At 36.3% G+C, this 12,203-nt stretch overlaps 1 protein-coding gene across 1 annotated transcript in view; it reads left to right on the top strand.

Annotated features, from left to right (window-relative positions):
* Positions 1 to 12,203, top strand: part of QRFPR (pyroglutamylated RFamide peptide receptor) — a 129,778-nt gene that overhangs the window by 99,910 nt on the left and 17,665 nt on the right. The window contains 1 exon segment of the mRNA XM_082461953.1: positions 5,219 to 5,408. Within this exon segment, the coding sequence (XP_082318079.1) occupies positions 5,219 to 5,408 (190 nt within the window).

The following is a 12,203-nucleotide window of genomic DNA, read 5'->3' as shown; positions in this document are numbered from 1 at the left end:
TTTTACACCTTAAACTAATACAAGGTTATATGTCAATTATATCTCAATAAAACTGGAAAAAAGAAGAAAAAAATTAACTATCATAAGAAGTCATCTCTAAAACACAATCTTTCTTTTACAACTAGTCTGTTCAGGAACAGTGTTTTAGATACACAGAGAGAAAGAACAGAGAAGAAGAAAACAAAACCAAGAAAAAAAGAAGTCATAAAACATATATAGATTGGCATTCTTTTTAGTTATTATTTCTTTGAACATAATTAGATATCCAATGGTATGCTAGAGCTAATTTGTACCAACTCATGATAACCAACTGTGTACATCTATTCCAGGCTCCACACTTATTGATATCCTTTTGGTAGTTTGGGATTGGCCATGGTGACCATATTTATACCAGGGAAATTAGCAAATAATTAACAATCAGAAACCCTTTTTTTAACCTGGGGAGCTGGTTGTTAACATTTATTAGCACACCACTGCTTGTATCCCTTGTAATGTACATGATAATCAATCGTCAATGTTCTAGGTATTACTCACCACCATCGCTTTAATGTATATTGCCATTTTCTCAATCAACTTTAATCCAGCATTTTACTTTTGTTTTTTTAAACTTTATCCTTGTCTGTATTCAGACAGAATTTCTTGGAATACTGCTTTGTAATTATACATTTATTTGTGGGATATTGTTTAATGCCTGCTCTCCTTCCATGAAGAACAGCTGGGAGTGTTTATGTTTTGTCTTGGTCTGTAGTCAGAGCCTTCAGTAGTATATGATCCATAGGTGAGTGAATGGACAAATGAATGAATGAGAAGACAGAATATAGAATGAAAAATTAGTGTGATAGACTAAGATATCCTCCCAAGCCCTCCCCAACCCCCCACAGTTGAAAGCAATGTTAGAAAGTAGACCCTGAAGAGAAGGCTCACTCTCAAATCCATTCTCTCACCCAGTGGTTCTCAAACTTTGCTGCATATTAAAATTACCTGGGTACTTTTTAAAACCCTAAGGCCCCACTCACTCCCCACAATTCAGAATCTCTCAGAGTGAGATCTAGGTATCAATTCCTTTTAAAGATCCTCAGCTTATTACAACATGTAGCCAGGTTTGAGAACCAGTGCTTTCTAGGGCTTGGAATCTGGGGTAGGTCTTGGAATTCCCAGTGTACACATTTCTGTTGTTGGGAAGGGTGTCTGAATATCCACCTAGGAGTAACTGCTGAGAATTGTAACTGATGGTTACTGCTTCCATCTTCAGATATGACTGGTCTAAAGTTTTGGTTATAGCTTGAAACAAGCAAACAAAAATTCCCATTTCACCTTCTCCATCTTGCAAAAACCGTTTGTAGACTTCTCTCTCTTTCACCTTCCATCCAACAACTCTCTCTCATTCTTGCTTTTGTGCTCTCTTTTGGGATCTCAGGTTCATAGCATTGAGTTAATAATACGGTATTATTATCATTCTGGACAATAACCTTCTCTTGTTTTATTATGTTTATATTCTTTTTTTCCCTTAAATCCCCATTCCCTGCTATAATTCATCTCCCCCTGAAAAGGTGGCTACAATAATGTGTTTGATATGTATCTTTAAATTTGTTTGTATTCTTCTTACATATGTTGCATAAATATGCATTGTTACTTTGCTCAGTGCTGTTTCCAACATCTGTCCATGTTGCTGTGTTTATCTAATGCTTTTATTTTTAACAGATAATTTATGTATTTAGAGTCCACCTTTGTATGTGATGCAAGATAGGCATACTGGTTTATTTTTTCTCCATGTAGAGAGCTAGTCTTTTTTACACTTCCTATAAACAACTTATAATTTCTCCATTGATTTGTGGTGCCATTTTAATTATAAATCCATTTCCCATCTTCTTTTCTTTCTATTTTGAAACATTGTTTAGTTGTCTAAGTCCACACCACTGCTATAGTGTTTATTGCAAAGGCTTTTTAGCATATCTAAATATTGCATTGGGAAAGTCCCCCATTTCTTTGATCTTCTCTTTCAGAGTTGATTTAGTTATGTATGGACCTTTAGTTTTCCATAAGCATTTAAAAATAAGTTTGTCCCCCTGGAATTTTGATTGGTATTGTGTTCAATTTATATGTTGTTTTGGAGATAATTGACATTTTAATGATAAGTCACTGTGCAATATTGTCATGTTAATTCTATGTGATAAGACAGAATAGTGGTCCTTCAAAGATGTCCATAACCTAATCCTTACAACCTCTGACTATGTTGCTTTACATGGCAAAAGAGATTTTGCTGATATGACTAAGTTAAGGATCTGGAGATGGGGAGATCATCCTGTATGATCTGGCTGGACCCCATTAATCGCAAGCGTACTTACAAAGGGAGTCAGGAGTGTCAGAAGCAGAGATGGAGATATGGCAACTGTGCCAGAAGTCAGAGTGATGCAGGGCCTTGAGCCAAGGAAGGCAGGCAGTCTCTAGAAACTGGAAAAGGCCAGGAAACAGATTATTCTCTAGAGCCTTCAGAAGGAATGCAGTTCTGCAGACCCATTTTAAACAACTGACTTCCAGAACTATAAGATATAAATGTGTGTTCTTTTGAACCACTAAGATTGTAGTAATTTGTTATAGCAGCAGTAGAGAACTAATACAATCACCTTTTACGCATAGAATGACTCTATTTAATTAGGTCTTGTTGGGTGTTATTCCTTCCAAACAGAAACCTGGTATGTTAACGTATTGGGTGGACATGTTCTTCAGGGGAGGTTACGATCCTTCTTAGCTCTAGGAGTTGGATTTCATTAATGTAGGTCAATATTTTAAATTTCATTCTCCTTGTCGATGAGTTTTAAAACGGGCATGCAGCCTATTTTGGCCATGGAGTCTGAGGTTTTCCTCACTTTCATAAAGGAACTGAGAAAAGTGTATATTTTCCTTTCCAATCCTAAGAACAAAAGCATGCTGAGGAGGATGAAGTAATCCAAAGGAGAGAATGCCAGTCCATGGTGAAATCATTCAGCTGTAGAATTTACTGCCCCATTATTGCTCTACCTCTGGAATCACTTTTGTATGAAATAGTACATTTCCCTTTTTGTTTCAGCCAGTTGAGCTGAATTTTCTTTTATTTGCAGTCCAAAACATCCTAATTAATGTATAGAACAAACAAATACAAAGAAAATAAAAATTATGTATTCCAAATCCAGAGGTAATTATGATGAGAATTTTAGTGTGTTACTAAAATTAGTACCATTTAGTAGTTAGTTTTCTCCTGAATATATTTTTAGCAAAATAGAGACCCTTTAGTGTTTGAGTGTATGTGTGTGTGTATATGTGTGTGTACATGTATATATCACTTGTTTACTGCTTGTTTCAGTTAGTTTTCATTTTAAAACATCCATTGAAAGATGATTTAATAATTTACATTATATTGACATATGTTTTATTTAGCCATCCCGCTATTTTTGGCATTAGTTTATACGAATTTGAGGTTATTTTATGTTTGGTGAGCAACTGAGTACATCCCTCCTTTATTATTTGACAGTGAGTTATTTTAAGATTTTTAGCACAATGAAACCACCTTGTTTCTGCTTTATTACCCTAATGTTTAACCTGGGCTTATTTTACTCTATTATTTGAAAGTCTAATTATTGCCACTAGTGGAAAGTAAAAAACAATTCAGTTACTTTTCTATAATGATATTTGTAGCTATTTGAGTAATGAAAATAAGAAGAGAAATACCAGAATAGACATAATTTTACTTTGGTGAACTTGTTTTCTGACACAAATATGCACCCAGAAGGTTCTTCTTGTAAAGTAGTTGAAGGAAGCACTCTGAGCAGAACTACAGAGTTAGTATCAGCTTGGCTCCACAAAGAAAAACCTCAGGGTTTTGCAATTTGTATGGCCCCTTGTGGAGGCCCACTCATCCTAAATCAAAATCTTTCTGAGGACAGCTCCAGCCCATGTACACAGAGAAGCCAGAAGTCTTTCATGTTGCCCTATTCTTAAATATGTAAAGGCAATCAAGGATTGTTAGGCAGATGAAGAAAGTTTGCAGAATAAAAGGGAATAATACAAACAAACAGATAAATGAAACTAGAATAAATGGGTGATTTATAGATTTCTTTAGAAAAAAATTCTAAGTGGTATTTTCATACCTACAGACATATTCTGAAGAATGTCTCCTCATTTGATATTTTCCTAGTGGAATTCCTATTGGTTTTTAAGTCTCAAACTTCTACAATACATGTATCATTCAATACAACACTTTTTAAGATGATTTTACATAAGAAAAATTTATGTCCGCAAACTTAATAAAACATTTTAAACAAAATGATTTATCTATAAATAAAAATTATCTAGCTATATTCCAAATACATTTGGTAGAACATCAAAATCATAAATAGATATTTTGAAAAGCATGCCTAGTGTTCACAATGGGATGTGTGTACTGAATGTTGCTGACACTAAGAGAAGCATCACATCATTTTACACATTCTTTGCGACTGAACCATTCTTTGCAATTGTTCCTCTTGAAAAGAAGACTGGCTTTGCAAAGAGGTCAATGAAAAAGATGTTGAAGAATTATTTAAATGCATGATGAGAAATTAACAAGTACTAAAGTTGTTCAGGATATCAGTCTGAAAAAGTTAATCACAGTGATAACCAGAAGGTATTCAATTAAACCACTAGACATTGCTTGCTGAAAGTTATTTGTGGGCTCTGCAGATACAATGATAATCATTATCTTTGAACTTGGTGGAGATATTACTGCCAGATATCTCTTTTTTTATTTAATTTTTAATTTATTATTTATTTATTATTTTTATTTTTGGCTGTGTTGGGTCTTCGTTTCTGTGTGAGGGCTTTCTCCAGTTGCGGCGAGTGGGGGCCACTCTTCATCGCGGTGCGCGGGCCTCTCACTATCGCGGCCTCTCTTGTTGCAGAGCACAGGCTCCAGACGCTCAGGCTCAGTAGTTGTGGCTCACGGGCCCAGTTGCTCCGCGGTATGTGGCATCTTCCCAGACCAGGGCTCGAACCCGTGTCCCCTGCATTGGCAGGCAGATTCTCAACCACTGCGCCACCAGGGAAGCCCCGCCAGATATCTCTTATATCACCAAGCAAATGCTTCTATAATCATACTAGAGGAGAGTAAGTAAAGCTTTATTCTGTAGTGTTTCATCCTAAAGTGTCAACTACATCCCTTGAAGATTCATTCAAGAGTCCCTACCTGAGCACAAAAGTGATATAAAAAAAAAACCAAAAACCTGACAGCTTCTGAGTTTTATAGTTCACCTGAAATTGCACCTTTGCAACTTAACTTACCCATGATATCACTTTCCACAGCCAATGACAATGATTACATTTCAACCCTCCTCGCCTTTCAACTTTCTTCAAGTTTCCAGTTTGTTCCTTTCTTCATGGGTATCAGGTCATCCAAGGTAATTGTCCTGTTTTTGTTGCAAATTATATTTGAATTTTTCTAACGTATTTATTAATTTCTGTGTGCTGGTTGCTATGCTTTGTTGGAAAAAAATATTCATGATGCACCATGAAAATGCTGCAGACAGAGCAACATGCACACAAACCATTTGATAAAAACCATTCTGATTGTTTTAGAAATTGGGAGCAATATTTTAAGCATTTTACATACTAAATGATGACTTAACTATATTTTAGTTACACTTCAGGAATTCTGTTGGGAGTTTGATTTGGCATTTTAAATGACGGGGAATAGGCTACTAGTGCACATTTTCACGCAGAATGTCTCATTTTCATGAATGAGTTACTAATGGTAAGTGGGAGATGTCTTGATTTAAGAAGATACTGACTTCATAAATCAAGAGTAAGTGTCTCTGAAAAGAAACATTTTGAGAATAAGAAAAAGTTCTTAAAAGTGAAAATATGATTGGTGAACTTATATATAAATTATAAGAGCTAGAAGAGAAAGAGAAGAAAATCTCTATAATGTGGACCAAAAAAGACAAAGAGAATTTATAGAGCAAAAAATAGGTATAAACAAAAGATATTAACATGAGGGATACAGCCAGGAATTCCAAAATCTGATTAATAAGAGTTCCACCGAAAAAATGCACAAAACACAGAGATAAGAGAGTCAGAAATCTCCAAATTCAAAAGGCACACAAAGAGCAAAAGAATAAAAAATGGCCTAGGCTTCAACTCATATCCCCATAACATTTCAGAATTACAATTACAGAGAGATCAATAAAAGCTTCCAAATAGTAAACCAGGATACTCATAAGAGAGCAAAAATCAGTCAGACGGTATAGATGTGTTCGCACCAAAAGTGGATGCTAGAGGTCAATAAGGCAAGATCTTCAAGATTCCAAAGGAAGATAATGTTGAATTTAAAGTCAAATTATAGCCACTTTCAGATAAGCAAGAACTTAAGGAGCTTACTTTAAACTCATTAATTTGAAGAAGTTACTTGAAAAGGATTCATGCAAAACAAGGGTGAAATACAAGAAATAAGAAGCCATGAAATAAAAGGAACAGTGGAGAAGGTATCCATTCTAAATGAATTTCAAGAACATGGCTATACAACAATCTTTAAATAAATAAATAAGTACAGTCATCAAACTTAGAAGTCAGTAGTCTTCTAGAAGAAGGCCTTAGAAGAATAAATACTAGAATTGATTCCAAGTTGTGTATATGTTATGTGAAAAGTTGAGATGTAAGAGTAAAAATAACGATGATGATGATGATTACGGCAGCAATAAATGTAGCTAACACTCATGAATGCACTTTCACATAGTGCCAGGCTCTGTCCTAAACACATTGCATTTATGATTTCATTTAATCCTCCAAGAGTCCTATGAGACAAGTATTGTTTCATCATTTACATTTTATAGATAAGAAAACCCAAGGCACAGTGAAGTAAAGTAATTTTCTCTAGGTCACACAATTAACTAGTGGTTAGCCCAAGATCCAAACCCAGGCAGTCTAATTCCAGAGCTTATACTCTAAACTACTATACTGTGTTGAAGAAGGTACATGTTTCTTCTTCAAACTGGAAAAAAAGAAATGCAAACTAAAACTCCAGGAAAAATTAAATAAATGAAAATACTCTACAAAAGGTCATGGCCCAGATACAAAGCACATTAAAATATGGCACACTTTAGAGCAATGAGTAAATTCACAAGGATCATGACTATAAATTCAGAGAAAGAGAAATGTATTTGGAACATATATATTGGTTTTGTAGTTATAATGTTTAAATAGTCATAATAATGAAAATGCTGCCTATAGTTTTAATCTTTTATAATTAAAATGTAGGCCGAGTACAGAAGACTTAACATGGCAATGGAACAGAATGCAAAGTTATCAGTCTTGATAAAGTGAATATAAAGGTATAGCTGATAGAAGTTGGAAGGAAGAAGAGAGGAAGAAAAGGAGGAAAGAGGTGACATGAGGAGGTGAGGTATCATCATCTTACAAAGTGAGGGACAAGATAAACTGTTGGAAGCTGATAGACCAAGGAAAAGGGTGTTAAGTATATTACTTTATGAGTCAAAGATAGAGGGAGCCACATGCAAGAATTTAGGAAACACACTTCTCAAAAGCTTTTCAAAGAAATAATTGAAGAAATTGTTACAACTATAAGAAAACTAAAAGATATGGGGAGAAGCAGAGGTGGGAGGTAATAAAAGTGAACTAAAAGCCTATCTATCCTAGAAGAAAGTCAATATAGACCATCTAAAATCAATAAATCAAGAATATAAAGCAACTTGTTTAGCGATGTGAAGGTACCTGGCAGAAGAATTAAACACAAGTAGGTGTCGGGGAGTAGGACAGCAGGTGAGCGGGGGTGGGCAGAGACCCATTCTTTTTTATTGTAGCCCTTCTGATTTTGAACTATTTGCTCATAATTCTTTGATTAAAAAGATATTTTTTAAAAGGAAGAGACAAATTTAATTTGTAACTGAAAAGCTGCCCCCCCCTCAAAATCTCCCAGCCAGATGGTTTCACTGGAGAATGCTACCAAACATTTAAAGAAGAATTAACACTACTTTTACACAAACTCTTCCAGAAAATAGAAGAGGAGGGAACACTTCCTAAACCACTTCATGAGGCCTTTTTTACTCTGACAAAGGAGACAAAGACAGTACAATAAAAAGAAAACTGCAAACCAATGTATCTCAACTGCAAACTTAGACATAAAAATTCTCAGTATATTAGCAGACGGAATCCAACAATGTATAAAAAGGATTATACACATGATCAAGTGGGATTTATCCTAGGTATGTAAGTCTGGCTCAACATTCAAAAATCAATGTAATCCACCAGAGCAACAAGCTAAAGAAGAAAACTCATATCCTAGCAATTGACACACAAATAACATTTGACAAAATCCAACACCCATTCATGGTAAAAGTTCTCAGCAAGTTAGTAATAGAGAGATACTTCCTCAGCTTTATAAAGAACATGTACAAAAACCTACAGCTAACATCATATTTAATGGTGAAAGACAGTGCTTTTTTTCTCAAATTGGGAACAGAGCATGGATGTCTACTCTCACCACTCTTATGTAACATAGTGCTTGAAGTTCAAGCCACTGCAAGGAGGCAAAGAAAAGAAATAAAAGATATAAAGTTTGGAAAGGAAAAATAAAACTACCTCTATTTGCAGAAGACATTATTTTCTACATAGAAAATCCTAAGAATCTACAAAATCTCCTAGAATAAGTGAATTCAGCAATGTCAAAGTATATAAGATCAGCACACAAAACTCAGTGGTATTTTTATATTAACAAGTAACATGCAGAAAATGAAATGAAAAATACCATACTACTTATAATTACTCCAAAGAAAGTGAAATACTTAGGTATACAGTAAACAAAACATAGTTTTCAGTTCTACGTGCTGAAAATTACAAAATGCAGATGAAGAAAATCAAAGACTACATAAAGAAATGGTGAGACATACTGTGTTAATGGATTGGAAGTCTCAACATATTAAAGATGTCGGTTCTCCCGAAATGGATCAATAGGTTTAATGTAATTCCTATCAAAATCCCAGCAAGGATTTTTGAAGACATAGACAAGCTTATTCAAAACTTTATAATAGACACAGGGCCTAAAATAGCTAAAACAATCTTGACAAAGAAGAAGTGGGAGGGATTCCTCTGCCTGATATCAAAGCTTCTATGTAGATAAAGTAATCAAAACAGTGTGGTATTGGCAGAGGGATAAACACAGATGAATGAAGCAGAATAGAGAATTTAGAAATAGATCTGCACAATATGCTCAAAGGATTTTTGACAAAGGTGTGATTCAATGGAGGAAGGATTGCCTGTTCCACAAATAGTGCTGGAGCAATTGACATTTATAGGTGAAAATAAGCAAACAAAACAAACAAAAACTTAAATCTCACACTTTATACAAAAATTTATGAAAACTGGATTGTAGACTTAAAAGTAAATGTAAAGCTATGAAACTTTGGGGGAAAAACATAGAAAATTATCAGGGCTGAGCACAGAATTCTTAGAGTTCTTAACTGACACCAAAAGCTCAATGCATAAAAGGAAAAATTGATAATTCAGACCTCATCAAAATTAAACACTTGCTCTGTTAAAGCCCATGTGGAGAGATGAAAAGACAAGCTACAGACAGGGAGAAAATATGTACAAAGTATATATCTGACAAAAAACTAGTATCTATCAATAGAATATATAAACTCTCAAAACTCAGCAGTACAAAGACAAACAGTCCAATTAGAAAATGGACAAATCACATGAAGAGAAATTTCATCAAAGAGGATATACAGATGGCAAATGAACACATGAAAAGATGTTCAGCATTGTTAGAAATCAGGGAAATGAAAACTGAAACCATGACATCAATACACACCTATCAGAATGGCTAAAAGAAAAAATAGTGACAACATTGAATGTTGGCAAGGATGTGGAGAAACTGGATCACTTATACATTGCCAGCAGGAATATCAAATGACATAGCCGTTCTGGAAAATAATTTGGCAATTTCTTATAAAACTAAATATGCAATTACCATGCAGCCAGGGAATTCCATTCTTGCGTATTTATCCCAGAAAAATGAAAAGTTGTGTTCACACCAAAACCTATATGTGAATATTCATAACTGCTTTTTTGGTTTTTGGTAATAGTCAAAAACTGGAATACCCCAGATGGTCTTCAGTGGATGAATGATTAACCAAACTGTGGTACATATATTCTGTGGAGTATTAGTCAGCAATACAAAGGAACAAACTATTGATAAATGCAACAACTTGGATGCATGTCCAAGGGACTGTGCTAAAAGAAAAGAGCCAGGCTCTAGGCGCACGGGCTTCAGTAGTTGTGGCACGCGGGCTCAGTAGTTGTGGTGCATGGGCTTAGTTGCTCCATGGCATGTGGGATCTTCCCAGATTCGAGATGGAGCCCGTGTTCCCTGAATTGGCAGGCAGATCCTTAACCGCTGCGCCACCAGGAAAGCCACTGTAATGAGAAGCCCGCGCACCACATGAAGAGTAGCCCCGGCTCGCCGCAACTAGAGAAAGCCCGCACACAGCAATGAAGTCCCAATGCAGCCTAAAATAAATAAATTAATTAATTAATTATTTTAAAAAAGAGCCTATCCCAAAAAGTTATTTACTATATTGCTCAATTTATATAGCATTTTTGAAATGAGAAAATTTTAGAAATGGAAAACAGACTAGTGGTTGCCAGTGGTTAGGGACGTTGCCAGTGGTTAGGGACAGGGAGGGGCAGAGGTGGGAGGGGCACGGGTGTGATTATAAAAGAGTAACAGGAGGGACTTTTGTGGTGTTGGAAGTGTTCAGTATCTTGGCTGTGATGCCAGATACTTGAACCTATTAATAAAATCTATAGAACACACACACACTGAAATGAGTACAGGTAAAGTTGGAAACTCTGAATAAAATCAGTGGATTGTATTAACGTCAATATCTTGGTTGTGATAGTTTACTGTAGTTTTACAAAATGTTACCATTGGGGGAAACTGGGCAAAGTATACAAGGGATCTTTCTGTATTATTTCTTACAACTGCATGTGAATCTATAATTATCTCATAAAATTTTCAATTGATAAAGAGAAAGAAAAAATGAGAGGTCAGGAGGGTAGAGCCCTCGTGAATGGGATTTGTCTTCTTGTAAAAGAGATGCCACAGAGCTCTCTCGCCCTTTCTGCCAAGTGAGGATACAGTGAGAAGTCTGCAACCCGGAAGAGGGCCCTCACCAAACCATGCTGGCACTCTGACCTCAGGCTTCCAACTCCCAGAACCGTGAGAAAGAAATCTCTGTTGTTTATAAGTCACCCCATCCACGGCACGTTGTTATAGCAGCCCAGATGGGCATGCCTCCTCTCAGAGCCAGCGGCTTGCATCTCCTTCCCTAAGTCTAACAAGAATTCTGGAGAGAAAGGGCTCATCTTCTTTGCTGTCAGTTTCCTCTTACAGTCTCTCTACTGAGTCTTCTTCTTGGCACTTGGAAACTGTAAGAATCTTCTCCCTGTCCCTCCACTCTGCAGGAGTTAAGGTTCCTTCTGGCTTTTCTCCTCCTAGCCTTCCCCTTTGCCTTGAGCCAGGGTTTCCTTTCCCTGGGCTAAGTTCTTCCCTCTTTTCTGCTACTCAAATGCAGCACTATTGCAAAGTTCACAAGTCATAGGATAATTACTAGATTGCTTTGCAAAGGTCTTATGCTAAATAGGAATACAGTTGACCCTTGATCAACACAGATTTGAACTGCAAGGGTCCACTTATATGCAAATTTTTTCAATAGTAAATACTATGGTACTGTACGATCCAAGGTTGTTTGAATCCTTGGATATGGAAGGCTGACCGTGAAATTATACTCTGATTTTTGACTGTGCCCAAGTCGGTGCCCCTACCCCCCACGTTGTTCAAGGGTCAACTGTCATTATCAGGAGGGCTGAAATTCTAGGAGAGATGGGCCACACATCTGTTTTAAAATATTTAGCAACGCTGGTTCTCCTCTTCAGTCTGCATGGTTTACATTGGCAGAATATTCCAGTCCACTTCGGGATTTTATAACTTCACCTTTAAAACTGTGGATGATTTATACGCTGGAACCCCATTAAATTAAACTGTAAATAGATGCAGTTGGAGCTGCTCCAGTTGAAGCAGGGCTGGAGCTTAGAGCCCCCTCTCCCTTCTTGGCAGTTCCCACAGCATCCCTGCAGGAACACAGGGCTCCGTGGAACGTTGATGGAAACCCTCAGCC

This window comes from Balaenoptera physalus, assembly GCF_965194825.1.
Source record: "Balaenoptera physalus genome assembly, chromosome: 5".
In the NCBI taxonomy this organism is placed as follows: domain Eukaryota; kingdom Metazoa; phylum Chordata; class Mammalia; order Artiodactyla; family Balaenopteridae; genus Balaenoptera; species Balaenoptera physalus.
This window is presented reverse-complemented; position numbering and strand designations above follow the sequence as displayed.